Raw genomic sequence first — 27,664 nt, 5'->3', positions numbered from 1 at the left:
GTCCAAAGCGGGTTCCTCCCCCAATGAATGTATTAATACTTAAAAAAAAAAAAAAAAAAAAAAAAACCAAAACAAAAAAACAAGGAAAAACCTTCCATGTCCTTGGCAGGGGATTGTGAATCTACAACAAATGCGTCGCTTTCACTCTTCATAACTTCTTATTCTTCACCTCCACAGCCCTGTCCCTGAAGGAGGTTACATATCGCCCATATTTACAGCAGGGATATGGATATTCCTCCCGATACCCGCAGCTGGGCCTTGGATGCTGCAGGATTTATCGTTCTGGCTCACAAATACGGAGTACCTTGTGGGTACAATGGAGACTATTTATTTCAAAATGAAGGTATGCCATTTTTACCCCTGACTGGTAGAGAAACAAGCATGGAAAACGCTATATTATTATTATTATTTTTTAATTTAGTAAGACAGCTTTGTTTGGGGTGGGTCAGTGACGCAAAATGCATGCCACGCAAGAACCAACACACCCACAGTTGAGCTGAACATTTACTGAGCGAAGTGATTCTCCAGGCCTCAAGATGGTCGTCTTTGCAAGGATTATATGGAAGACAACTAAACAATCACACACCAGGCGTTAAAAAAAACAACCTGTAAATATTGTACAAGGGCTTACTTGAATGGATGCAACGTTTTGCTATTACTGTGAAATGCCCACATGACCCAGTAAGTTTTGTTGATAAAGTATAAAAATAATTCCAGAAATTGTAAGGATTAGATAATACTACATAGTATATTGCTCACAATTTGAATGACTTTTTGTTTATGATTGGTAAGTACCTTGGCTTTTATTTAGTGAAAAATAAACGTGGTCCTTTGAGTGTTACTTCCCTACCAGTTAGACCAAATCCTGTGCACAGTTAAACCAGTAAAACAGTAAGAAATAAAAGCATCTCCATCAATTTCAAATGTACAACAGAATTACTAGCAGAAAAATCTAATCCAAAGTACATATAAATAATTAAACTCTTACATAAGAGAAAACCAAAACCATTTGGAGTTTCAAGGCATGATGAGAAATTAAAGTAAGAAATGCTCTTTTGAACATCTCCTTTGCATTATCCTTTTAACCAGGGAACATCATCAGACAGCAAATATAATAGTTATAACTGAACTTAAGTCTTCTCAGAGTAGTTTACCAGCTAGTGCCACAAGGAAAAAGAAAAAAAGAGTTTTATAAAACGTTCTGTTCTCAAATTCAGAATCCTGACATGCAGGCTACTGCCAGTGATGAGTACGAGAAAACATACTGCAATCCCAATCTCAATTAGTTAGGAAAATCCTTTTGCAACTTCTTTCACAGCCAATTTGTGGTTATTTCACTTTGCAAATAGTTCTTATGAATCTTAAAGACCTTAGGAGACCAAAGATATTTTCTTTTGCATGCCTCGAATTAGGAACTCATTGCAGTTTTCAAATCAGGTATTTCATAATTAAAGACTGAAGAATGTGGAGTTTAGATATACAATCAGGCTTATTTATTATATTATGTTTTACATAAATTTCGTAAGCCACTAAAGAAGAGGGGGTTTTATAAACATGTAAACAGCTCTCTTAATACCTTTAAAAATCTATCCTTGTAACTCAGTCCAGGAAACACTGTGCAGGCATGACTCCCATTAATTTTAAAATCAGTAAATATGTCAGAGAGATCTACAAATGTCCTGGAAATGTGAAAAGCAGAATAAAAATAACGTATTTTTTTTCTGTAAATTGAATACTGGAGCAGAACAAAGATCACAGAAGGAATTAGCTTGCTTGGAGTCAATATAAACATATCTCCTTTTAACCCACACATTTGCCAGATAGAAAAAAAAAAAACAAAAACTTGCATATTTTCTTCCAAAACCATACATATAGAAATTAATCCCCTCTGATAGTAAATCTGCAGGCATATTCGCCCCAAGTGGTTTGTCATTCTCATCTGTGATGAAAGTCACGCATGACTTCCCTTCCACTGCTGCTGCTTTCAGCTCCTCCCTTTTCCACTACTCTCTTTTCCCAAATAAAGCTCTACTTTTCAGCTTCATTCTAACCTTGTCATAGCTATTGTAGTAGAATGAAGAGCTATTTCATACTGCTTTTGTGAAATCCAGAGTGAATTAGAGCCTCCATTTTTAACACAGGAGCCGTGTAAGCTTCCGACACCAAAACAAGGCTGATTTTAAATAATCCTTCATTGATGGAGACAGCTGCAGAGCACCTGGGAAAATGGCACTCATACCTAGCAGAAGAAGAGAAATAGTGTTATTCATGCCTTCTAAAGCAATAAACTCTAAATACAATACAGACAAAGATTTAAAAAAAAAAAGACAAAATAGATGGGAGGACTCTGTACCTGAAGGATTCTTCAGGTACAGTGACTCAACCTAAGGACTCTGGGGTGAAAGGATTTGTCATGTCGCACAGATGCACGATTCACCTTCCCTACCCAGCAGTTAGGTGTCTGCCTTCTGGAAATTGCTCTGAAAAGGCTGTGATTCTTACTTTACCTGGTATATATTCCCAAAGATTTAACCTGTAAATCAGATTATTCCCGGAGAAGTTGAAAATTTAGGAAGTCTCAGCATGTATTGCAACGCCTGAATCAGCTGAAATATGAAGGAACTGGTTTGGGGAATATAGAAGGACATGCCAAGAAATGCTTTCAGGCAAAATGTGCGCACTCCAGATTAAAAGCCAGAATTTCTTACGCAATGGTGTCCTCGTTTGAGCAACACACGATTAATTTCTCTTTCAGTAGTTTTACTTTGCAGTAAAGTCTCTTCTAATGCGTGGGAAAACTGCATTTTTAGAAGATGAGTGGCTGAATCTGTGAAAATATTTACTTTATAGCCAGCTATTTTATGTGGGTTTCAAGGTCTCAGTGTTTTCAAGCTTGCCAGGTGCAGGGATGAGGAGGAGCGAGACCCAGGCACTTGACCCAAGCTGCCAACAGGATCATTTCATACCATGAATGTCACATTCCATATAAATTAGAAAGTTTACTGAGAAGTTCTGTCTCTTCCATGATGGCTGCGATCCTGAGAATTTCTTGCCCCAGTGCCGGACCCCAGAGCCCTTTCCTTCCTCCCGAAGCTGCAGCGCTTGCAGTATCCCACATTTGCTGTCCCCTGCCGGGAGTGCACAGCTTCCTGCTGAGAGAATGGGCTTAGTATAATCCTTGTATATTTTGTATTGGTATTGGGATCAATATTGGTTCTCTAATATTATTAATCATTTAGTCTTATTCTATTAAATCTGTTTATATTTCAACCCTCAGGTTTCCTTGTTTTTTCACAATTTGCCTTCACTGGTGGGGACGGGTCATCGGGTGATAAAATAATTGTCTAAATGACAATAAATTGTTGTGGGTTCTTCAAACCATAACAAATGGCCAAACAAAAAAAAAGCAGGAAAAATTCAGCAGAATATTTTTTTATTATGTTGGGGAAAAAAAAGCCCAGTACATTTTGGGTCAACTTGAAAGTAATGCTTTCAATCTCAGGGTGGTTTTTTTGGCTTTTTTTTTTTTTTTTAATTTAGACCACTGAAGAGTCTTTGTAAAGGTCAAAATTAAATTAAAATTTCATTCTTAATATCCCCTTTGTTCTGTTAATTTAATATTCCACAAAAAATAAATACCCTTTCATAATGTACACCATGTAGATTATGCACTGTGTAACCACATTTCTGCTCAGGATTCAGCACCTAAACTGTGCAGAAGTTCAGTTCAGTCTGTTGACCACCACCTAGAGACAGCCAGAGCTGGATCAGCTCTCACTCACCATTTCCAAACAAGCAATCTCTGACTGACTTTTTTTTTTTTTTTTACAGTTCAACAAATCCTTAAAAAAATGCAGCTTTAATGTTCCATCTAACACGTTAGCCTTAAAAACCAAGATTTTGGATTCCATTTGTACTCCAAATAAGAATGTCTCCACAAACAGTGGTTCTTCAGAACAACTCTGTGCCGAGGCAAACTGATAAAATCATTAATCTAAAAGAAACACGCACAAAAATCTGGGTCTACTTCAGAACAATGCTTGGAACATAGCATACACAAACCTCAGTAGGAAAAAATATTATTTAGCATATTTTCCAGTTTGTTGCTAAGAAACTGTTGCTTCATTTTCCTATTGTGATTTGCACAAAATTTCTGATTGTTCTTTTGCCCCTTTGGTCATCTTGTAGTAACAGCTATAAAATTAAAAGAAGTACAAAGGAAAAAATGCTGGAATGTACTCATGCTTTCACCGTCTGTAAACTGGTCTCCCATATTCTCTCCTGTAACTTAGTACCCTCTAATAAGATCTACAAAACCCAGAATGATTATTTTGCAAGAACATAGAAAAGATCCTTAAATTTGTTTTTGTTTTTATGTAATGTATAAAATGTGTAAGATTGCAATCACTGCATTCTTCGTGTCTTTCTGTAAGAACTAGTAACGTTCTCCTCCTACAGTGTCTAATCTGCTACCTTCTCTCCAAAAGCATTTAATAGCACATGCACAAAGACAGAATAACAACAGAGCAAATAGAAAGTGCCATTTTTCCTCATATCTTCCAGCTATTTGTAGGATTTTTGACCTGGGAGTTGGATCTAATAGCAAACTACTTTACAAAGTTTAAGTGAATTATTTTCTATTGTAAAGAAAGAACACTTTTTTTTTTGCCCAGGTTTACTATTTTTTTCAAATATCCGCATAAAGCAGAATTTATTTACATTTTAGGAATAGGAAAATAATGGCCAAAATGTCAGTGCCATCAGTATTTCAGTAAGGAAGTCCATGCCATATTCTACCAGCAATTTTCTCAACCCTTTTCAATGAGCAGGGAACAGAAAACATCAGTAGGACCAATAACAGATTAAATAATACTGGGCAGGGTACAGGGACTGGAGTTCAGTCTTTACACAGTGACATTGCCAGTGTGGTTCCCGAGGCCAGCTCACATGCTCCCATGCAGGTCCCTGCTTTGGGCCAGGCATTAGCACCCGTTCCCCGTGGGCAGTAAGGATGTGAGTGCTCTAACTGCAGAAGTTAAGAGAATTTACCAGTACGGAAGTTGTCAAGCCACACCAGTCTGCTTCGGAGCCAAAGACTGGCGCCGTTATATTCATCACATAGAGGCAGCCGATGAGGCCAGTTCCTTGCTATGACAACCATGAACACTACCCGTCATACGCGTGTCAAACTTTATATTAAAACTAACAACTTTTTGCCTTCAAGTATTCTTTACTTATTGGTTGCCATAGAAACTTCAGATTTCCTACCTAAAATTACTGTTGGCCAGTTTACCAAGTTTCTACTTGTGCCAGTGTTGTCCTGTACTTTAAATTATTCTTACTTTCCTGGTACTTAAACACTGCAGTCATGTCTGCTCTAATCCTGGGTTAAACAAACTAAGCTTGGCATTTCATCTTCACTTCTAAAACAGGCTCTTCATTCCCATGATCACCCTAACAGCCCTCTTGACACCTGCTGCAGTTTGACTTCACCTCTCTTGAATTAAGGTGACCAGAATGAAAAGTAAGTAAAAATTTCAGGGAAGTAATGCCTCCTGTGAAGAATGAATGTCTGTACAGGAGTTAGTTTACTAAATATACTACATCAGCAGCTCACACTTATCTTGTGATCAAGTAATACATGAGGTCATTCTCATCCACAGTGACCTAAAACTAATTAACTCCCATCTTAATAGTATAAATTCAGTATTCACCTTAGCAGAACAGTGCTGCACTTTGTATGAATAAATTCATCCGATTATTCTGGTCCTTGAGGTGCTTTCAGTCTACTTGATATGATAATCTCCCTCTGTATTAACAACCGTGTCATCAGGAAATTTAATATTTTCTCACAGTTATTAATTAAATACGATTACTCCACAAGGCTTTAAAGAACTCCTTGAGTAAACTTCATACACCTGTGCTCTCCCCAGTGAAATATGCATTTCCCTTCCCTCTTTAGCCAACTTGTTTCACCTCAAAGTTCTCTCCTATTCCTTGTTATTAATCATTTCTCATATATAAGATGTTTTGAGGGTGTCCAGATAGATCAGATGAACTTTATTTTTCTTCCCGGAAAACCAGTTACATTATCAAGTGGCATGGCATGGCTTCCCATTTCCCCTTGGTTAACCAAGTGCAGCCTTTTATTTCATTCCCTGTTAATCTTCATATCATCCCTTCAAAATACATTCTGAAGTACCTGTTGCATCTGACTGCATTTGCAACTATTGCAAATGTTTCCCTCGTCTTAAATGAAGGTGTCTTTGCTATTCTTCAATCACACAGAAAAAAAAATCTTCGCCTTGATATACATATACTTGAAAAAGTCTTTGCTATTGTAGCTAGAGTTAAACGTGCCGGTACTCTTAAATCTCATGCCTGGAGATTATCTTGTTCTCCTGGCTTTGTGAAAGCATTAGCTGAAGAAGCAGCTCTATGTCTTTGATAAAGCATACTATATACCAAAAATGCTTCACAGAGATAAGTAAACAACTCATCTGCGAAGTTAGAAGAAAAGACAAAGAGAGAAAGGAAAAAAAAAAAGGCAGTGCAGGCAAAGGGGTGTATGTTTTCAAATGAGGTTTAACAATAGAGAACTAGTAAGTTGGCAAAAAATAGGAAAAGTGTTCCAGAATGCTACAGAAGACAGAAAGAAGAATCCAACCTAAAACTCTCCTCTGGTTGACAACCCATCTCCCAGAGTTAATAATTTTATGGTGCTATGCCTTACGATCTTGTCAGTCCTAGAACGATATTCCAGGACTTCTGAATATGAGAACCAAGATTTTACCTTCCCACTTTGGGACCAGGATGATGAGCCTCATCTGTCATGCTGGAAAAGCCAGAAGAGTAAATTCTACAGCCTGCAAAGCCCTGGAGGCTTTGAGTACCCCAGGGGCCAGTGGCTGCATGTTCTTCATGTGCAAAATGCACTGTAAGATGAGTATCAATATAAATCATGTCACAGTAACATTCTTTTATTAGCCGTAATGGCTACTAAAATCAGTAGTTAAGTAGATACTGATCTTCCTGCAAGAGACAAAAATACAAGAGAGAAACCAAAGAAATTGATTACTAAGTGAAAGCCTACCTCACTTTCTCACATGCAGATTCAGCTGTTTCTGGCACTTGACCTACCTTAGGAGAAATCATTTATATTTTCCAGAACACCAAAATATTAATTGAAAAAACATATAATATCTAGTATCTAATACTGCACAGTAGGGACGAAACCATGACCTCTGGGCTACTGATCTGCAGGACCATAAATTTACAGCTTGGAAGGACAGAAGGATCTGTTATTGGCTAACATTCTTAATAAAGACATCAAACCCCTCAATTTCTCTTGGGCCCTCAGACATAATGTCTTAAATAATTTGGAAATTATTGATAAAATAATCAAGTATATATGTACTAGATGGACTAGATGATCTCCAGAGGTCCCTTCCAACCCTATGATTCTATGATACTGACATGAATTATACAAGCATACAAATAGCATGACTCATTAACTATCATTAATACATGTTATTCTCTTCAGTTCACAATTTCCTGTTATTTAAATAACTGTTGATCTACAGAAGTCTTGTGGGGGGAGCAGACTTTGTTTTGTTTGTTGTTGACATTTTAACCAAGAGCTCACTTTGCACTGTCAATAATGGAATTGTAGCGACCAAGAGTGTAACAGCCAACTCACTGGTAAGACACAAATGCACGCTTCTTGTTGACAAAGCCTTATCACAACACACCAAAGCTGCATCACTTTCAGGTTACAAAGGCTCAGGAATATCAATGTTACTCCAAAACTAAGAAAATGTTTAGTTCCCTTGGTTATCCCTTGTCAAAGCAACTCAGAAAATTAGCGCCTCATGTACAACCAGTTCACACCACAGCAGTAAGAAGAGTTGCCACCTCTGTGTAGGCAAGACCATTCTGAACCTCCAGACTCACTACAAGCAGGCATGTGCGTTCTTTCAAATTAAGATTTAGGGACTGTAATTCCAGCCTTTAGTCTATAAATAGTGTATAGAGCTCAATACTGATCAAGAAGAAAAGTCAGCTGCATCCACAAATGGACCCTTGAGGGAAAAAATCAGAATACTCCTATGGTCTGTAAAAGCATAATTCAACATAATTTGGCAAGTCATTTCCCTGTTAAATCTTTCTTGACAGAGCTGCAAAGTGAAACTATGTAAGGCCATATTAACAGCCAAGAACTCTCACATCCACTTTTTTTTTTTTTCACTCTTTATTTGGGATCAGCATTAAGTCAGACACACCATAATTTGAGAGTAATCATTTTCTTTTGCTTCTGCAAATTTGCTTTTGCTAATAAAAAATAAAAAGAGATAAAGTGGAAAAATTGTAAACTAGCAAAACCATCACTTATACATTTGAATCTACACAACCTGGAAGGAAAGATACTTTTAATAAAGGAATGCTTAAAGACTGCCAAGACCTCTCATTAAACTTGACCGTGAAGATGCAGTCCCAGCTCCAATCAGCGAGCAGCGCTATCAGTCATCGCTATCTCCAGTTTGGTACTACATAAATAAGGTTTGCTGGTTGAAACTTTACCCCATCAAATCCTGCTCCCTGAACTCACTTTGGGACTCTCGCCGATTTCAACTCATTTCTTACAGAACACGAGGATAAAGTATCAAATGCTCATCAGCCTCGCTCACATGAGGATATAGATTGGAAGCAGCTCCTCATGTTGTGCACTGGCAGATCTGTGTTAATGATGATTAACTGGAAGTGAAACCGTCCTCGAAAACATTTAATATGCTTATTTCTGCCCTTGGCCTTAGCACATTAAAAAAACCAAACAAACCCTAAAGCAACTCTCCATTTTCCCATCTTCTCACAGAACCAACAGGCAGCTGCAGATACCACAGAGTAGTAATTATCGCTGTAATTGCACCTTAATTTACAGTCCTAATCTCTATCACCTAGAAACCTGTTTTTTCCTCTCTTTCCCAAGTCTCATAGCAAAAGAAGCTGTTCAGAGCATCTGCCAATATTTAGCAGAAATAAAAATCTTCCATTATCATAGTATATAATTTATGACGTCCTCTTCCTACACCAAGATCAAGCTGCAAAGAGCACTTGATCACACAAAAGGAAAAAAATTCATGCTGTGACCTCAGTGGTATGCTTGCTTCTAGTTATTTGCAACTTTTTTCCAAATTGCACTACTTTACCCACAATACTCTTCTAAACAGGGAATAATAAAGAACACATTAACACATAAGCAAGTATGAATAACAGGTTTTTTATTGAATGAGCAATGCTGATGACATTCAACCTTAGCTGCTAATTTTAGTGTTGAAATTTTAGAGGCCCTTTATGCATTCTTTCTTGAAGGAGATCTATTATGCACACAGTAATACACGGAAGATCTATAGAGATGCTGATTATAATATGAAATAAAATTTTCGGTTGCAGGAAGGTAAACAAATTTTCCTATTCCTTCTTTGTCAGGGCTGCAGCAGTACGACTAATATACACTTTAGTATTATTTATGCAAATAGCACCATAGCTACGAATGTACTTGTGAAAGATAAAGGCGGTGCCTGATTAGAAAAGAGGCATGTCCTCTTCCACGCTGGGGCAGTAGCTGTCACCATCAGCACTGCCACAGTCCAAGGAGACTGCAAGCCACAGCTAGCCTGCTGTTTGCTTTGTCTAAAATGTAGGCTGCACTAATAAGTTACGTTAATAGTAACACTAGCGAGCAGATGTTACTCTCTAGTAACCCAGAAACTGGAAAGAAGAGGGAGTATCCTCAATTCCTTCAGGTTAGGTGGTTACACATTAGAAAGCTTGTCTCCCCAAGATCATCACGCTGCCGAGGGAGCCTAGAGCACCCTTAGGGGCCACGTCAGAGGTTGGACTAGATGATCTCCAGAGGCCCCTTCCAACCCTACGAATTCTGTGATTCTGTGAATTCAGGCCTTGCCGAGAGCAGCCCTCACTCCTGCCACGCTTTACCTCTGGGGAAGACAGCAGATACCGGCGGCTACACAGCACCGACGCTCCCCCCGCGTCCCCAGCCAGCCGCCCCGGTGAGGGACAAGCCGAGCCACCGGGCTGACAGGGCGCCGCATGCCCTCCCGTCCCCTCGCAGCCGAGGCCCGGAAACCCGGCCGTTACCGCAGGGGCTCGCCCTGGAGCCCTCTGCTCCGCAGGGCCACCGCCTGCGAAGCAAGCGCACCCCATAACCCTCCTCGCAGAGCCGGCCGCGGAGACAGGTGGGGAACGGGCCGCGCAGCCCCTCCGCCGCGCCGGGCCGCTGCCCGCCTCCCTCCTTCATCAGGGCACGCGCCGCCCCCTCCCCAGGCAGGCGTGCGCCGGCGCCGTGCAGTGACGTCACGCAGCAATGGCGGCGCCCAGCGCACGCGGCGGCCGGCGGCTTTAGCGGCGGCCGGGTCGGTCGGAGCCCCGCTGTCCTTCCCCGTCCCGGGGCAGCGGAGCGCGGTAAGCGCTGGGCGGGGCGAGCTCCCTCGCTCGGGAGCTGCAGGTCGGCGGAGGCCCCTTGGGCCTCCCACGGGTCTCGTGTGCGGCGGCCGGGCCGGGCCTGGCCTGGCCTGTGGCGGGTGGTTCCCGGGGTAGGCAGGGGCGGGAGCGCTTCGCGGCCTGCCGGGATTTATTCCGGCGGTTTTAATTTTATCCTAGGAGCCAGGCTGTAGTTATGCTTAAAACCATTCATATTATTTTTCTCAAAGGAGAGAATTATGCCTTGCGTTCCCGGGTGTTTGAGTATCATCAATGGAGTCCTTGTACTTTTGATCTGACGCCCTGCTTTTTTTGCCCTTCCCAGTTTTTTTTTAGGTAAAAATGAAGACCAAAAAAGGAGGCAGATTTAAATCTCCCTTTAAACTGAAGCAAAAAGGCATTGAAGTGATAGGAAAATGGAAAACTGTGCCAATCGACCCAAATCTGTTTGGTGATGAGGACTTTGGAGATATCGTATGCTTGGAGGAACTTACAGAGTATAAACTAGTAAGTTCTTCCAAAGTTGGGAAAGTAAAAGAGAAGAAGAGAAAGGCTGAGAGTATTTCAGAAGAAGGCAATGAGGAGGAGGAAGAACCTAGTGTCCCTCCCAAAAAGAAAAAGAAAAGAAAAGACTTGAGAAGCAAAACAGATAAAAGCAGTGATCCTCATGCAGCAGAAATTGACGTGCCAGTTGATAAAGAGGCAAAGTGTAAGGAAATAATCAAAGCAGCAAATTGTCAGAACCATGGACATGTGTCTGAGAACACTTCAAGCACAAAAGATGCTCCAAAGAAAAAGAAGGCAGGTAAAAATAAGGCTTCTCAAGCTCAAGAAGCTCTTCCATCAGTAACTACTTCTAAAAAAGTTAAAAACTGGACAACAAAAGTTTTGTCCGCATCAAGCGATCAGAAAGCTGATGTGTCTGCATGGAAAGACCTGTTTGTACCTGAACCGGTGTTGCAGGCCTTGAGCCACCTGGGGTTTAGTGCTCCAACTCCTATTCAAGCCTTAGCCTTGCCTTCTGCCATCCGGGATGGTATGGATGTTCTTGGTGCTGCAGAAACAGGTACTAATCTGTTAAACTGGTTGTATATGCTGGGAGCTTCACATCTCCCCTTTTTAAATGCAGCTAATTGTTACGAGCTTTTATATGTAGCAGAAGAAGCATTTATAGGTAGGAGAAGAGCGTGTAGCTTCTGCATATCCAATATATTGGTAATGATGCATTGTGAAGTATTAAAACTTTGTAACTTAAAAACATGGGACGTTCCATCTTTACAAAGTATAGTGTGCAAAGCTTTGAAGTCTCAATGAGTTGCTATGCTTTTGACAGAAGTCTCTTTTTCTGCTGTTTTTCAAATTGTTTCCTATTTTGGGAACTGTGAGGCGATAAGCTGCAAAGGGCAGAATTATTGAAACAGAGTCACATTCCAACAGGCTGACTTCTGTGAGTGTCCCCGTGCCAAGGCAAAGCAGAGACTTAGCTTCCTCTGAAGATCATTCAATACTAGTTTGGAGCGTTAAATAAATACTAGACACAGTGTTGGGCGTAGGGAATATGGCCTAGCCCTTTATCCTAGCAAAAAAGGCCCACTCTGTGCCCTGTCTCTGGGGTTGGCCCATATGTTATCATATCCCTAGCCCTTCTCACTGCCTGTGCTTGAAGTATCACGTTGATCCATTAACTGGAGAGGTACTGTCTTTTGTCCAGCTTGTGATCAGCTCATGCCTTTGTCTTTGAGCATTCCTAGCCTTTGTGAAATTTGTTATAGCTTCTTTTTTTTTTATTTAAACAATGGCTGTGAAGTCTCAAACCATTACTTTCCCTCTAACTTTTTTTGCTGCTCGTACCTTTGAAGTTTTGTCTTCCTTAGCAGTGCAACATTTTTTCCCCATAAAAACTAAAAATAGGAAGGACAATTGGAAGCTGTGTTGGTTTAAAGGCTTCCTTTGCATTCTCCTCATCTGTTCGAGTTGCCTTATCTCACTGCTTGTCTTGTAAACCCATTTACTGCTCTGGAACATGAAGGTATAGTAAGTAATAAGATATGCAGTCATTTGCATTTTTATTTTAATTAGAAGCGAGGCTGGTGCTATTAGCTTTAATAAGATTAGAAAGCCCTGCAGGGAGTGTTTTTGAAAACGGAACTGAAAATTTAAATGGCGCATTTGTGCTGCAAAAAAGTGCCATTTTGGCAGTGCTGGAAAGCAAATCCCTCTCTAGCTGTGGAATGGAAAGCACGGCTGGTGGCAGGTTGTGTTGTTGCTGTCTAATTTTTCATAACCCTGAAGTAGTAGGACTGTGTTTTGCTCATTTATTTACTTCTTTTGTGAAAGAATGCCAAGCTCTCTCCAGAGAGCCCAGTGCGTTGAAACACTGATAGTGTTTCTGTAGAAACTTGAGAGAAGATGTGAACAACTGTCTGTTATGAAGTTCTGCAGCTGTGAGAGGCTGAAACACTCCAGTTCTTTTTTCTGGAGATCAGATGCAGGGAATGTCAAAGCTTGTTAGTTTTGCAGTGGATCTAGCCAGTTCTATTCATTAACAATGTAGAGCTTTTGGGTTAAGGAACTAAATTTTATCTCTGTAAAACCTGAAAATCTTAAACCATTTAAAAGAGCATGAATTAGCTTGAGCTGTAGTGTCTAGGGCCACCAAGTTATACTTTTCTCCTGGTTTTGTAGGCCTGGCTATGGTATGACATCTGTGTGTTATGAAGATAACGTGCCCTGTGAGGTGGTTATTTAATTTGTGGGTGAATCTAGTGCCTGCTGAATAGTCCTGATTATCACAACCATAATCTATTTGGGTGCAGTACTGACATTTGGCACCAGCCGAATTGCGTTACATTTAATTCAAGATCAGCAGTGTTCTTCACCTTAAAAACAGGTGTTCTGGTAATACAGAATCTTATTGTATAAGTGCTCTGCAAATGCAGATTATAAACATTTTCTGCGTCAAGTGCAGAAGTCAGAAAAGACCTCTCAGACATTCAGAAAGGTGGGGAAGTAGATAGAATCATAGAATCATTGAGGTTGGAAAAGACCTTTAAGATCATCAAGTCCAACCATCAATAGATATGAGGAGTCTTTGCAGCAGTGTTGTTCAGGATAATGATACTGGGCTTAACTGATTATTAACTAATACTAAGGTTCTCCTCTAAATAGGCAAAATTTGGCGTTGCTGAATTTGGCAAACCATTATGGGTTTGTGATATGGACAAAGGGTGCTCAAGGAATTGAGATGAGATTTCCAGAGGACTGCTTCCCAGCAGTGGCCTGTTACAGGAATGGTGTGATAGTGTCTTGTGTTCTGGATGCTGCTTTTGTGATCCATGAACTGATATTTATGAGAACCTTAACCGGGGTGGATGTGCTACCAGGCTGCTCCTACCATCTTTATTAGTGACAGATGGTTCAGAAGGGAATATGTGTCAGGCATGTGACTTGCTGTTTGTTACAGTGAACCCCTGAAATTAAAGTTAGGGAAGCTTTTTGTATTTGACGGCTCCTTTCTCTCCAAAGTGGGTTATCTGTTTTAAATCAGATTTATGTGTTTTGATTATAAAAATGTGAGATGGTGGAGTATGTCAAAATAGTTTCTTAGTACTGTAAATTGAAGATGGAAGTGAATCCTTCAGGTACATTCCAGCTTGTCCTTGGCCTCATTTGCTATGCCTTTATTTGGAGAACATTGATCAGAGCTGTCAATTAGGGCATGGTATTCTCCTTACGGGCATACAGTTCTTCAAAAATATCTTGTCTGCAACTGCAGCTTTTAAAAACCACTTTTAGAACAAATGAATTTGCCTGACCTGCTAGAGATTGGAAAAATACCTGTTCCCCAGGAAGTACGCTATTGGTGACCTCAAGCAGATGTATAAAAGAACAGGAGAAAAGATGTCGTTGCTGCAAGTTTCTGGTCTTCTAAAAACCAAGAGTTTGTGTTTGTTACAACTGTATGTTTTAAGAACAGTGTGTGATTGGCTGTTGCTTTTCTCATCTTTTCAAATAAATGACTTGTCGGTCTGTATTATTCTTCTTGTTTGTTTTTTAGGAAGCGGCAAAACGCTTGCGTTCGCAATTCCAATGATTCACTCTGTGCTGCAGTGGCAAAAATCAAATAGCTCCACAACCAGAAATGACAGTGTTTCTAACGAGTCCCATCAGCATCATGATGAAACAAGATGGGAAAATGAGGATGAAGCAGAAAAACTCACCCATCAGCAGGTTGAAGATAGCGGCGATGAAGATGATGCATCTTTTTCAACAGGCTGCGTGAAGGTGCTGGAAAATTTTGAATTTGATTCTGGTGATGAGACACATACTCTTGGCTCCCATAAAAAGAGACCTCTTTTAGGACTGGTCCTTACTCCCACAAGAGAATTAGCTGTACAAGTAAAACACCACATTGATGCAGTTGCAAGGTTTACAGGTACGTAGACCCCGTGGGCCGTGTCCCCAGTTACGCTGAGTTTGGATCTTGGCATTGGTGTTGAGCCAGAATGTGTGCCACAGTTTCTTCCACGTCATAAAATTGGGGTGTATTTCGAAGTGTTAGGGTTCAAAGTCACTAATATTTGAGAAATGCATTAAGATCCTTCAATGAGATGCATGTATAAGCGAACAGTTAATGTGGGATATTTTGCTTCAAGATGTTTCTTCCTTCAAATAGCTATTGGCTTGTCCTTTAGCAGCACAGAGTCAGTACACAGATACCCAGCCACAGCTAACTTTGTCCTGGTTTTGGATAACGTAGGTTATATATAAAAAATCATTTAATTTTAATATATATATATACACACACACATGCAGTTTTTAAAAATATATATAATCATGATTTCCTTTTTTGACAGCTATATCAATCCACATAGGTAAGAGATAGATATAGTTATATGTATATATGTCATTTTGGTCTATCTGTCAAAAAAAATTATGGCCATAAACTTTAAGGGTACAAGGCATTGCTGGATTGTCTGACTTACCTCCTACAGCAGTCAGGCCATGGCGTATTGCTGGGTAACCCCTGTTGAAAACAATTGAATCTTGTTCCTTTCTCTTGCAAACCAGAGGTCAGCACATCTGTTAAGTGAATGAATGAAGATGTGAAGCTGTTCAAGATGGGGAGAACTGGGAAACAACTCCCCAGTTCTCCAATAGTGGTAATTGTTTATTTATTGAAGAGGATATGCAGTGCAGTGAACTGCTTTTAAGCACATCTTCCTTTGGTGTTTATACGCCCTGCTGTGCTCATTCGTCTACAGGTGATTACAAGGCTAATTTTAACTCCTAGCCTGAAATAATCAATTTATGTCAGTACAGTTCTGATAGGAGCGGTACTATTTGTGTGTAAAAAATCTGCTGTCCAAGTGATGCATAGTTGCGGCAGCAGGAGAGAAAATACATTTTGATGTGGGCTTTCTTTTTCTTTCTTTTCAAACTCACTTTGAAAAAAATCCCCACCCGTAAGCATGGGAAAGAGAGATCTGTGGTAGCTTGGACACTGGAGGAATCTTGCACCATATTGAGCTTGTCATGGGCCAGTGTATTCTCTTAAGAAGTAGGGGGAAATACGCCACTTGTGGAGTCTGTGCTTCCAAAGCTAGATTCCTTTTAGTAAGCAAACTGCTTAAAGCTAACTGAGGGTCTCTGGGCTACTGCACAGTCCAGGGAATCATTAATTGGAAGGGAGCATTCTTGTTAGGATTGTTGCATAGCAAATAAGTGGTTATTAGCAAGACAAGCATTTCTCAGTCTTATTCTTGGAGGGGTCTGCTGTTTATTCATAACAGGAACATGCTTGGTCGTGCAAATAAAATTGCCGAAACATGAGATTCTGAAGTGTGGGTAAACAAAGCTAACAACTGTGGAGGACGTGCAAGATTCTTGCTGCTACTGAAAGGCAGGTGCACTAAAAGAAAGACTATTTTTGGCATCTAACTATAATGAGGATTGTTCTGTAAAATTGAGGGCATTGCTGCGTGTTCAGTGTTACGTAAAACTCCTGAAGTTTCTTGGCCAAAATGCTTGCTGAAAGTTGTGGTATAGATTTTTTTTAAAATACTTATTTGAGTGGATGTATGTCAAGACATTGGCTGATAAATTAGTGAAATAAAAACTGTTATTTATATGTTCTAGGCATTAAGACTGCAATTCTAGTTGGAGGCATGGCTGCACAGAAGCAAGAACGTGTACTGAATCAAAAGCCAGAAATTGTAATTGCAACCCCAGGCCGTCTGTGGGAGTTAGTTAGAGACAGACACCCACATCTTTCAAATCTCCGGCAGCTCAGGTAAAGGTGCCTTTTAGGCTAACTGCTTGATACTGAACTGGGCATCACTGCATACTGATTAGTTTTACTAACTGATTAAATAATTTAGACCACGTATTTCTTTGCCAAGAGTTTTGTATTGAAATGCGTAGTGGTTATGGTGATGGAAGGAAATGTCAATTAAAGCCAGTAGCAAAACCTGAATTTTTCCTTTAGAAACCTGTTTTTTGAAAAAGAAATGTGGAAGGCTACTGTAGCTACTCTGGCGTATCTGGTGTTCCTTTGGGTTTTACATGCAGAACTTCCCTCATGTGTTTAGCAGGAAAAGTTCTTTTGAAGTGTGTCAGATTTGTATTTCTCTGCCCAAGTGTATTTTTACTGTGTGTTTCCTATTTGACAGGTGCCTTGTGATTGATGAAGCAGATCGAATGGTTGAGAGAGGTCACTTCTTAGAGCTGTCTCAGTTGCTGGAAATCTTAAATGATTCACAGTATAACCCTCAAAGACAGACTTTTGTTTTTTCTGCCACTTTGACTTTAGTTCATCAGACTCCCGCAAGAGTTTTACAGAAAAAGCATGCTAAAAAGATGGACAAGAAGACCAAACTAGAATTGTTAATGGAAAAAGTAGGAATAAAGGGCAAACCCAAAGTGATAGACTTAACAAGGAAAGAGGCTACTGTCGAGACTCTGACAGAAACCAGAATCCACTGTAATACAAATGAGAAGGACTATTATCTCTATTACTTTCTTCTCCAGTATCCAGGAAGAACCATGGTCTTTGCAAACAGCATAGACTGTGTAAAACGCCTTAGTTCTCTCCTCACAATCTTAAATTGTGATCCTCTTCCTCTGCATGCCAACATGCACCAAAAGCAGAGGCTGAAAAACCTGGAAAGGTTTGCTGAGCGAGAGAGGTGAGTTCATTTTCTACTTCCTAGTAGAACAAAAAAGAAATCATGTAAAATGTAGCGTGAAGAGGAAACAGCTCTGTTACAGTAGGAGCAGGTTGGGGGAGTTAGCTGGGGATGCAACTACCGTGTCCGTGACCCCAGGTTATTAACAATTAAGGATGAGGCTTCCCAGTATGGTTGAGGTGATGAACTGGAGTGAGGTCAGTGTAAGGCCACCAAGATGGTCAAGAAGCACTTGCTGTGCAAGGGGGGAGGCTGAGGGCACTGGGGTTGTATCACCTGGGAAAAAGACTTTGTGGGTACCTACTGGCAGCCCTACGATATCTTAAAAGAAGGTTATCAAGCAGAGGGATCCAGGCTCTGCGCAGTGGTGCATGGTGGAAAGATGAAGGATAGGGGGTGGGAGCTGAAACGAGCGGTTCAGGCTGGATGTGAGAAAGAGCTTTTTCTCTGTGAGGACAGTCAGGCATTGGAATAGGCTGTTTGTTCTTGGAGGTCTTTGAGGTTCAATTAGATAAAGCCCTGAGCAACCTGGTCCAACCTTATAGTTCATGCTGCTTTGAGGAGAAGGTTGGACTAGAGACCTCCTCAGGTCGCTTGGAGCCCGAATTATCCTGTGGTCTGGCAGCTCATTGCTGCTGGAGGAGCTGTCACTTGCCCTGTTTTCAGCCAAGGGCTTTTATAAGCATCCTGCACACCTCTGCCCATGTGCCCTGGCTCCGTAGGTCATTTGATCCTTCTGTAAGTTTTCACCTCACTAAGCCATCAGAAAACTAACCACTTTTTGCTGGGTTAGGGTTTTGTGGGTTTACTTAGATGAATTAGCTTCCTGAGGGTCAAGGTATCCTAGAACAATGCAAGAGAAGGGGCAGTTGTGCCTTTCAGCAGCAGTGGGCAGTCTGGTTTACCCAGGCAGGCCTGTCCTGACATTTTCAGAATTATTGTTCTTGCTGGCTTTGGGATGGCCAGAAGCCTCACAGTTTAGTCTGCTGTGAAGTGCTGCGTGCTGTCTGACTGCCTGGGAATTTGTACCTTTTTAATAGACTCGGGCAGGGAGAACAGAGGTTGAATTGCTGCGATAGACCTGCAGTATCCCTCGGCAAAATGTAGTATCATTAGCGTTGGCCTAGGCCAGATGGGACGTTTTCAGAGACTGCAGATTTTCAAGGCAAGAAGAAATCTATGAGACCATCTATCACAGCCTCCTGCAGATTGCAATCCGTAGAATTTCCTTTGTTTATGCGTGCTTTGAACCTTGTAGCAATGGAGTATGCTGTCAGAGGCCATAAAATCCTAACAGATTCCTGTTACCTACAAGTGACTCATTTCGGTTGCTGGGAGATTTTTTTAAAATTAATTGTTCCATACCCTTTTTTGGGTATGGACTTTTGTCTCTGTAGTAGACGGTTTATATCAAAGAATTACTTTCTTGAGTAGTTATTCCTTTCTAGGGGTAAGAAGAAATACTAATTGTCTCAGAACAGAATCCTTCCCCTTTATATTTCCGGTTTTTATGAGAGAACTTATTTGAGCGCAACTTGGTAGAAGATATTTCAGCCACCAAAAGCTGTTAATTAAATCTGTGTTAATAAATGTGATTTTTCTCGCCTGGTGAAACTTGTAATAACCTGTCTGTCCTGCCAAAAGATCAACTGTGGTGTTAATGGTATGGTCATATCAAGCTAAAGATATTTTTAAACCCAGCCTGGGCAGAACATTGAAAAATGTAATGAAGGGGAGCACATCCCCCTGCCAAGTGGTTGGATTAGATCATTGAATAGCAATTTGTGCTGGCATTCCTGTCAATTGGGAGAGAAAAAAGGCATAGGAAAACAGGATCCAGCAAGGTAGTGAATTTCTCTATTGGAAACAGAATAGACCTGCTGAGAGTAACATTTGCATTTTTTCTTTTACCTGAAGAATTGTTGTTTCAAAGCTGCCTCTGATGTAATATTGGGTATCGTTCTCTGTAAGGGCAAACAAATAGCGAATTTCCAGCAGGTGATGTAGTACAAATCTGTTCCTTAAATTGCTGTGGTAGAATGCTAGGTCTCTGTATGTGATGTTCCTTGGCAGATGGTTTACTCTTCAATTTTATGTTCATTAAATGTTACCACTTTTTCAGCTGCGTCCTCCTGACAACAGATGTTGCGGCTCGTGGTCTTGATATTCCCAACGTGCAGCATGTCATCCACTACCAGGTTAAATATTTTTAGTGTTTTTGCTTTTACTGTCATGGTTTTGAAATAAGCTTTTTCTGATCCAAACCCTGAGCACTATAAAGCTGTGATTCTCGGTCCCGTGTATAGTATAGTCCCGAGTGTAGAGGTTTAATCATTATTTATTTAACTGTCCTGTAGTGCTTTGTACTTAAGGATCTCATTGCTGCAGTGACTGACCGTAGTAGGTAGCAGTTCGTGAATGTGTGATTATATATGAGAAATGACATAACAGATACGATTCTCCTTGATTTTTGCTTAACTTTGGTATCCCAAGTTGTCACATGACTCAGCCCTAGAACTCTTCTTTGGGGACATATACAATTTTTTACTGCTTTGCAAATTAAATAACAGAGGGTCAGAAGTTAGGAGAGACTCACAAAAGATTATGCAAGGAAGAATACTGCATCAGAGAACAAAAAGTGTCTCCAGACGTCATCTTTTACTTTACCTTCATCTGTGTTACATGCAATGTACCACGTGTATATGAAAAAGCAATATTCTCTGGGAACCTCTTGGCCGAAGGATGACAGGCTGCTGCCAGCTTTCCACGGCCAGCTTCATGGTTTTTTGAATATTTGCAGGTCCCTCGTACTTCCGAGTTGTACGTACACAGAAGCGGCAGAACAGCCCGAGCTGCTAGTGAAGGCCTGAGCTTGCTGCTGATCGGCCCTGATGACCTGATCAATTTTAGGAAAATCTATAAAACATTGGAGAAGAGTGAAGAGCTGCCATTTTTCCCAGTTGAAACCAAGTACATGATTTCTATCAAGGTAAAGAAACAGTCTCTTTGCAGCCTGAGTATTTGCTTGCTTGGTTACTTTACTGCGTTACCCATCATGTTCTTTCTACATTTCAGATGAAATTTACTCCTCAGGACCTGTATTTGAAAATGAAGTTAATCACGCTTTATCTTTTTTTAAGCAATATTTGTGATTTCTCCTCAATAACTGGCCCAAGAAAGGTGTTCAAACATAAACATCACTTACATTTTTCTTGAACATTGTTACGTAGAGCTTCTCATTACTAGATTCCCTAAAACGGTACAGGGAAGGGAGTATGGTTTGTGGCTGGAGAGCACGGATGGCTCTGTTAAGTACCTTGTTTAAAGCCTCTTCTGTTAGGAGCAGACTAGAGAACAGCATCAGGTCCAGGGATCTTCAGTGGTCTTCATCTGCCTCCTCTCAGTTAAGTAAGGAGTTGTCTGCTTTTCTAAAAGCTCCTATACCGTGAGGCCACAGCTACCACTGAACCCCATCAAACCAGGTATGTTTCCTTTTTCTAGGTTTTTCCCCGTTCTAAGGAGAATTCAGTCATTCACTAACTCACAAGACAGAAAATTGATAGGTTTTACAAAACAATATATTTTAGAAAGCATCTAGTCACAACAGATTTTCTAGTTCTTGAGTAAGACACCACTTCATGCCTTAGCATTCTCTTAACAGTTTGTGTGACATCAGACATGTATGAGTGGGACATACTTAAATACTGCATTTTAAAGGAATCCAGATGGGGTTGGAGTGTCCGAATAATGCACAGTCATTGAGAACAGGAGAGAAATGCAAGCAGACAGGTAATGCAACAGATATCTTCCATATAGTATTCTGGTTCATGCTTACCCAGTTGGCTTGGACTGAGCCCAGCATCCACCCCAGTGGCAACAGCAGTAGCCTTACCTGGTGAATAACATCAGCAAGTTTCAAAGCCCAGGCTTGCTGCAAATGGCAGTCTCTCTTTCCACACCTCTTGAGTGAATGGACCACAAGGCAGGGACTGGGGGAGAAAAGTCCCTCCCACTGCAAGAGAAGATCAAGTTTGTCACCACTTGAGGAACCTGAACATACAGAAGTCTATGGGACTGACAAAATGCATCCCAGAGTCTTGAGGGAATTGGCTGATGTAGTTGCCACGTCACTCTCTGTGATATTTGTAAAGTCATGGCAGTGAGGTGAAGTCCCTGGTGACTGTAAAATGGGAAACATTGCACCCATTTTTAAAAAGGGTAGAAAGGAGGACCCTGGGAACTACCAACCTGTCAGCCTCACCTCTTTGCCTGGGAAGATCATGGAGCAGATCCTCCTAGAATCTATGCCAGGCTTGTAGAGGACAGGGAGGTGATTCGAGACAGCCAGCATGGCTTCCTGCCTGACCAACCTAGTCCAGCTTGGGAGCCCTCAGTACAGGAAAGACACAGACCTGCTGGAGTGGGCCCAGAGAAGGGGCCACAAGTGTGATCAGAGGCTGGAACACCTCTCCTGTGAGGACAGGCTGAGAGAGTTGGGGTTGTTCAGCCTGGAGAAGAGAAGGCTCTGGGGAGATCCTATTGTGGTCTTTCAATACTTAAAGGTGGCTTATAAGAAAGATAGGGACAAAGTTTTAAGCAGGGCCTGTTGCAATAGGACAAGGGGTAATGGCTTTAAACTAAAAGAGGGAAGATTTAGGCTAGCTATAAGGTAGAAATTTTTTACACTGAGGGTGGTGAAACACAGGCTCAGGTTGCCCAAAGAGGTGGGAGATGCCTCATCCCTGGAAACATTCAAGGTCAGGTTGGACGGGGCTCTGAGCAACCTGATCTAGTTGAAGATGTCCCTGCTCATGGCAGGGGCTTGGACTAGATGACCTTTAAAAGTCCCTTCCGACCCAAACTATTTTATGATCCTATGAAATGGGGTGTTTAACATGAATCTTTCAGGAGGTGCAGCTTTCTGAAAGGGAAAGAAAATCAAAGAAACGTGCCCAAGGACTCATTTTTTTCCTCTTGGTAGTAACAAAGAGAATTGGATTTTTATTTTTTTTCCATGTTTTCCCCCACCCCCCTCCACCTGCCAAATGTTTCTGGTTACTGAAAGAAATCTGTTGTTTTTAGAGTGTTTCTTCAGAGGTCCCTCTGTGTTTCTTGATGAGTAGTTCTTGGCTCTTATTGTGCTCTGTCAATTAATGGGCAAATAAATATTTTTTCCACACTTAAATTTTCCTGCCGCCATCTCACAATCTTCTCTCCTATGCATAATAATGCTCCTTTCCCCAGAAAAGTTGTCTTTGTAATAATAGTTACAGGACTCCAGCTTCCTAGACCCTTCACATGGTCCGGTCTCATTTACACTTTGCCCTGGGCTTAATTACAAAGTCATTGTAGTTGGGACTAATAGTGGTGCTGGTTCTTTATGTCTGTCCCTTTGGCACACTCCTTCCCTGGTTCTGCATGGCTTCGTTCAAGTTCATCAGGAAATATCTGAAGGTATTTCACACTGGAGAGGAACAGAATTGGTGAAGCAGGGTAGAGGAGAGACCAAAAGAGGACTCAAGTTTTACAAAGATGGGAAAACTATTTATAATATCTTGTAATGATCTAAGGAGAAGTGACCGACTTGTTTTATTAGTCAACTGCAAGTTTAATTTCCTCCCTCTGTGTTTTAATTATCGTAGCAGTTCTGGCTGTGGTCAGGGTGTTTTGCACAGGGTTTGTTTTGTGCAACCGCAGGCACATTCCAACCAGCAGAACTTGCTGCTGGGTTGATTATTATTTACTGTCAGTGCAGATTTTCTTTCCATAATGAATTAGTTCTTTAAGACAGCTTGTCCCAGCTGGAAGGCTGCAGGACAAGTTAGGTTTGCTGGACATCTTCGTTCCACCTGCGTGCAACTGGGAAGAAGCACAGGACATTTTGTCTTGTGCCTAAACAAGATCAGGTGCATTTCTGAAAACATGAATAGCTCTTTCCATATGGCCTGCAGGAGCTTACTTCTTCAGAGTGGCATGAAGCTAGCGGCTGCCCCTTACTGCTGAGACAAGTAACTGTAAGATCCAGCTGTACTATGTAAATATGTAACTTGGAAATGATTGGTATCTGAATCATGATTTGTCCTTGATGTCTCTGAAGTGTTTGCAATGATTCATTTAAAGAATGAGGAGTTAACATTCAGGCGTGTTTAGTAGTTGAGGTGTTTTAGAAGTCACATTTTATCATGGACCTGAAGAAGGAAAACACTTTTTAGCAAATGATGACATGTCTTTATTACATGGGGCATCTGCTGGGACAGCAGTAGGGAACAGAAGTGTCCTTGTACCTCAGTTGCATTGTAATGCAGGCTCTCAAACACTGATTCTGTTAAAGTGCCCCACATTTAAACCTGATCATAATGTCTAAAATGTACTCCTGTTGCAGGAGCGGATGAATTTGGCACGGCAGATTGAGAAGGCAGAATTTTTCAACAGTCGGGCAAAGCAACACAACTCCTGGCTCCAACAAGCTGCAGAGGCTCTTGAGATGGATCTTGATGATGACATGTTAATGGGCAAGTAGAAATGCTTGTTTATGATTATGCTCAGTTGATCCCATAGCACTGGTGTCTAGAAGAAGCCCCACCATGGCAGAGGAACTCTTAAAACCTGCAGGGCAGAAGGGGAAGGAAAAGAGTGTCATTGCTTAGTGCGTGTTGTTGCCAGTGTTTTCTGGATGATTGTGCAGCAGATAGCGCTGGAGCTGAGTGTGACAATTCTGGCAAGTCGCAGACACGCAGACGTGTCATAGAACAAGAAATGTTTAGCTTCTGGCAAACATTTTAGGGTAATCTAACAGCTCAGTATGTCCTGCTTGAGTCTCGTCCCCTCTGTGTCAAAGAAAAAGCTGTTTCTACACTTCTACTTATCTCTTCCACCCCCGTGTAGCCAGGCAGCAGGACAGGAGCCTGACAGCTCTGTGTGGGAACACCCAGGAAACACTAGCAAACACCAAAAATTATGTGAGCCTTACGTAGGTTGAATTGCGTGGGCTAAATGGCCAGTACTCACATTCAAGTTGCTGAGGTTTTTGGTAGTATCTTAGAAGTAAATAGCTTCTTATATTTTTAAAATTAAATGTTCTGCAGGCTATGCCTGAGAGAATGTATAGTAGGGCTGTGCAACTACAGGTGCCTATTAGTTCAATGCCATGAAGCTTTTCACTGCTTAGATTCACTGCTTAGATGCACTGCAAAATGCCACGTTGTGTTCAAATTTTAGGAGCTGGAGGTATGATTTCCTACCAGTTCTTTGAAGGCATGCTGAATAGGGATGCTGCCTGCATCACTGCAGCTTAAGCTGTCTCTAACCTGTTAGCTGCTAAATATGCAGATGCCTTGATTTTGAAGTATGTTCAGCTTAATTTTTTTTCTTTCCTTTATTCGTGGCTGGACTAGCGTGTTCTCAATCGCTTTGCAAGTAAGCACTAATCGTCGCTGTCCAAACTGTTCAGGAGCGCTCTCAGATAATTAGCACTCTGCTGTCTTGTTTTGACATAATCTGAGTATGCTGTGCTTTGAAATGAGTTTCTAAACCGCACATCCAGTCCAACTAAGTTGTGGCTCTCGAGTGAAGCACTTTGTAATTGCCACCCAGAATCTTGCCAGATTCATGCTTTAAAATGTATTCAGTCTCTGATTCTTTTGTAGCTTGTTGGAGACCAATTAAAATCTCAGTCATTCCTCTCATGAATTAAATGCCTCTTACACTATTACAAAGGATTTAGTAATGTCCTTTCAATTTACATTACAGCAACCTTGATTTCATTTCTTCTCTCCAATTCAGGCCTCTGACCATTTTTAACTATCTCCAGTCTTTTCTTTGCCCTTCTTTCTCCTATGGTATGAAATCTGAGCACCTCATTGTTTTTTGTGTATAAGGAAGAAAGGCTTCCTGTTTTGCAGGTGCTGAAATGAGGTATGCATAAAGTAACAAAATACACAGAAGAAGCTTCTGCCTGAACTAGAAGCCCTGGGACAATACATTATCTTCTGAGGTCCCTTTCCTTTTGCTCCTGGGTTGGTTGAGAGCCAACTGAATGATTTAGCAGAATACCTGGGGTCTAGTTACTCAATAGTCAGGATTCTTCTTAATCTTGTTATCTTGTGGACAGCCTGGGTGATCTGAAAGTGTCGCAGATGACTGGAAGACTGTATGGGAGTTGAATGACCTTGTTAGAGAAAAATGAGATTAGTATCTGCCCCTAGCACTACAAAAGCCTAGCGAAAGAGGCCGATGCAAGTTCTTTTGTTGTAACACTCTGTGTGTTTGATTTCTGCCCCAAGGAAGAAAACCTAGTGAGGAAGAAGAAAGCCAGAAGCAAAAGATGCTGAAGGGGATGAAAAAACAACTAAAACATATGTTGTCTCAGCCACTGTTTAAAGTCCTTATGAAAACTAAGTACCCAACACAGTCTGGAAGATTACTCCTGCCTCAGACATCACCAGGTATTTCAAAATCTGCTCTGGGTACCGTGTCCAAACAACAAGCCAAGAAGAAGAAATCAATAAAATTAAATTAGGTAACTGAGCAAGATCACTCAGTGCAACGGAAGCAAGGACAATCCTTATCACAGCTGTCAGTACTTATGGAGGAACTCAGCGAGAAGGCACATAGTATCAGAGGATGTTGCCCATGTCTGGATTATGCAGGCACAAAGCAAAATGTTGATTTAAAGGGCTCTGTCAACATGTGGTTAATTACCGATAAATCTTGTCTTCAATCTTGTTTTCTTACGTTCTTTCTTATTTTTTCTTACTCTCTATATTAATAGAAGTTAATTAGTTTTTAAATAGTTCTGTTTATTACTCCTTTTTGTGAGATGGATAAAAGTTACTGGGTAAAATTCACTGTGGGCTGTTAATGTTAAAACCGAATTTTAATGTCCTTAAAGGAAAGGGGAAGGTAGGCTGTATACAGTCTGAGTACGATTTGAGCTGGTGGCAATGGAAAGGTTGGATTTTATTGCAGCCAGTTCAGTGAGAAAGGCAGCAAATATAGGTAGTGTTTCCAGCAGGTCTACAATTCTGGGTATGGACATGTCTCCCAGTTTTCTTTCATTTTGATTATATGTCTCTGTTCTGTTCTCCACTAGGTCTAATTCCCTTAGTCCTGTGTTATATGTTTTAGAAGGTGCGAAAAAGTCAAGGTGGCAATGGGCCAGGACTGACCTTGGGAGATGTGTAGAGTTTTAAGGAATGAGTGTTGTTACTTATTGTTCTATTAATTAACATTTGGAGTTAAGTCTGTATTTGAAAACATGTTAGAACCATGACCTTTGCTTTAATGGAAGAGATGATTATGTTGCAAAATGTCACTTTTGAAGAGTGCGTCCTGATAATTATGCTTTTAAATCATTTTAACCTGACCTTGGCAAATAATTTTTAAAACTATTTTGAAAAATATGTCAGAGGAATATATTTTTAATTTTTTGTTAAATTATACCTGCTATAAAACCCAAAGCCTGCCTCTGTTTTCAGTCACTTGAGACTTCCAAATTCTGCATAGCTGCTGCCCTTTGCACTTTGCAGGCAAGGAGAGGGGAAAAGCACCCAAAAGGTAAGACATAGCAGTGGGATCTGTGTTGGTGGGAGCACAGGGAACCTGCACCTGCCAGCTCTAGATAGAGCTGTGTGGGTTTTTTTGTTTTGTTTTTTTTTTTTCTCTTATACAGTATAGAACCAGTTTCACTGCCTTGACAGGAGGCATCAGTTTACTCAGTTAGTCAAAGAGAAATTTGTCTGCGCAGTTGAGTGTCCCCTCCAACCACTTGCCAGTTATGTGAGAATAGCAAACTCTTTACTCTTTCATGTATGTAAATAATTGAAGACACCGCCCTACCCCCTCATCTCTGGAGTGCTTTTGTCTTGCTTCCCTGCATTGCTGAAGAAGAGCTGTGACAGTTGAATCACAGGCACACAGAGATTATCAATCATATATGAAGGTTTCCTTGCAACGTGCCGTTTGTCGCATGCCCTTTG

General features: G+C 41.0%; 1 protein-coding gene across 3 annotated transcripts; it reads left to right on the top strand.

Moving 5' to 3' along the window:
* Positions 1-10,356: 10,356 nt before the first annotated feature.
* Positions 10,357-27,129, top strand: DDX24 (DEAD-box helicase 24). Of its 3 annotated transcripts, none has more exons than XM_054200173.1 (9): positions 10,357-10,482; positions 10,826-11,566; positions 14,558-14,935; positions 16,639-16,792; positions 17,172-17,687; positions 19,810-19,885; positions 20,488-20,676; positions 24,070-24,203; positions 25,974-27,129. In XM_054200173.1, exons 2-9 carry the CDS (start codon positions 10,843-10,845, stop codon positions 26,203-26,205), a joined length of 2,403 nt encoding a protein of 800 aa, XP_054056148.1. In that variant the 5' UTR covers positions 10,357-10,482; positions 10,826-10,842; the 3' UTR covers positions 26,206-27,129. The 3 variants fall into 3 exon arrangements, with proteins under 3 accessions (XP_054056148.1, XP_054056149.1, XP_054056150.1); XM_054200174.1 differs by having other exon boundaries at positions 24,070-24,199; positions 25,970-27,128; XM_054200175.1 differs by having other exon boundaries at positions 24,070-24,199; positions 25,974-26,154.
* Positions 27,130-27,664: the final 535 nt, after the last annotated feature.

This window comes from Rissa tridactyla, chromosome 4 (assembly GCF_028500815.1).
Source record: "Rissa tridactyla isolate bRisTri1 chromosome 4, bRisTri1.patW.cur.20221130, whole genome shotgun sequence".
Lineage (NCBI taxonomy): Eukaryota > Metazoa > Chordata > Aves > Charadriiformes > Laridae > Rissa > Rissa tridactyla.
This window is presented reverse-complemented; position numbering and strand designations above follow the sequence as displayed.

Coding starts and splice junctions, on each gene's coding strand:
- DDX24 (XM_054200173.1), top strand. CDS start 10,843: ATGAAGACCAAAAAAGGAGGCAGATTTAAATCTCCCTTTAAACTGAAG. Junction 11,567..14,557: donor TCTTGGTGCTGCAGAAACAG/GTACTAATCTGT, acceptor TTTGTTTTTTAG/GAAGCGGCAAAACGCTTGCG. Junction 20,677..24,069: donor AGTACATGATTTCTATCAAG/GTAAAGAAACAG, acceptor CTCCTGTTGCAG/GAGCGGATGAATTTGGCACG.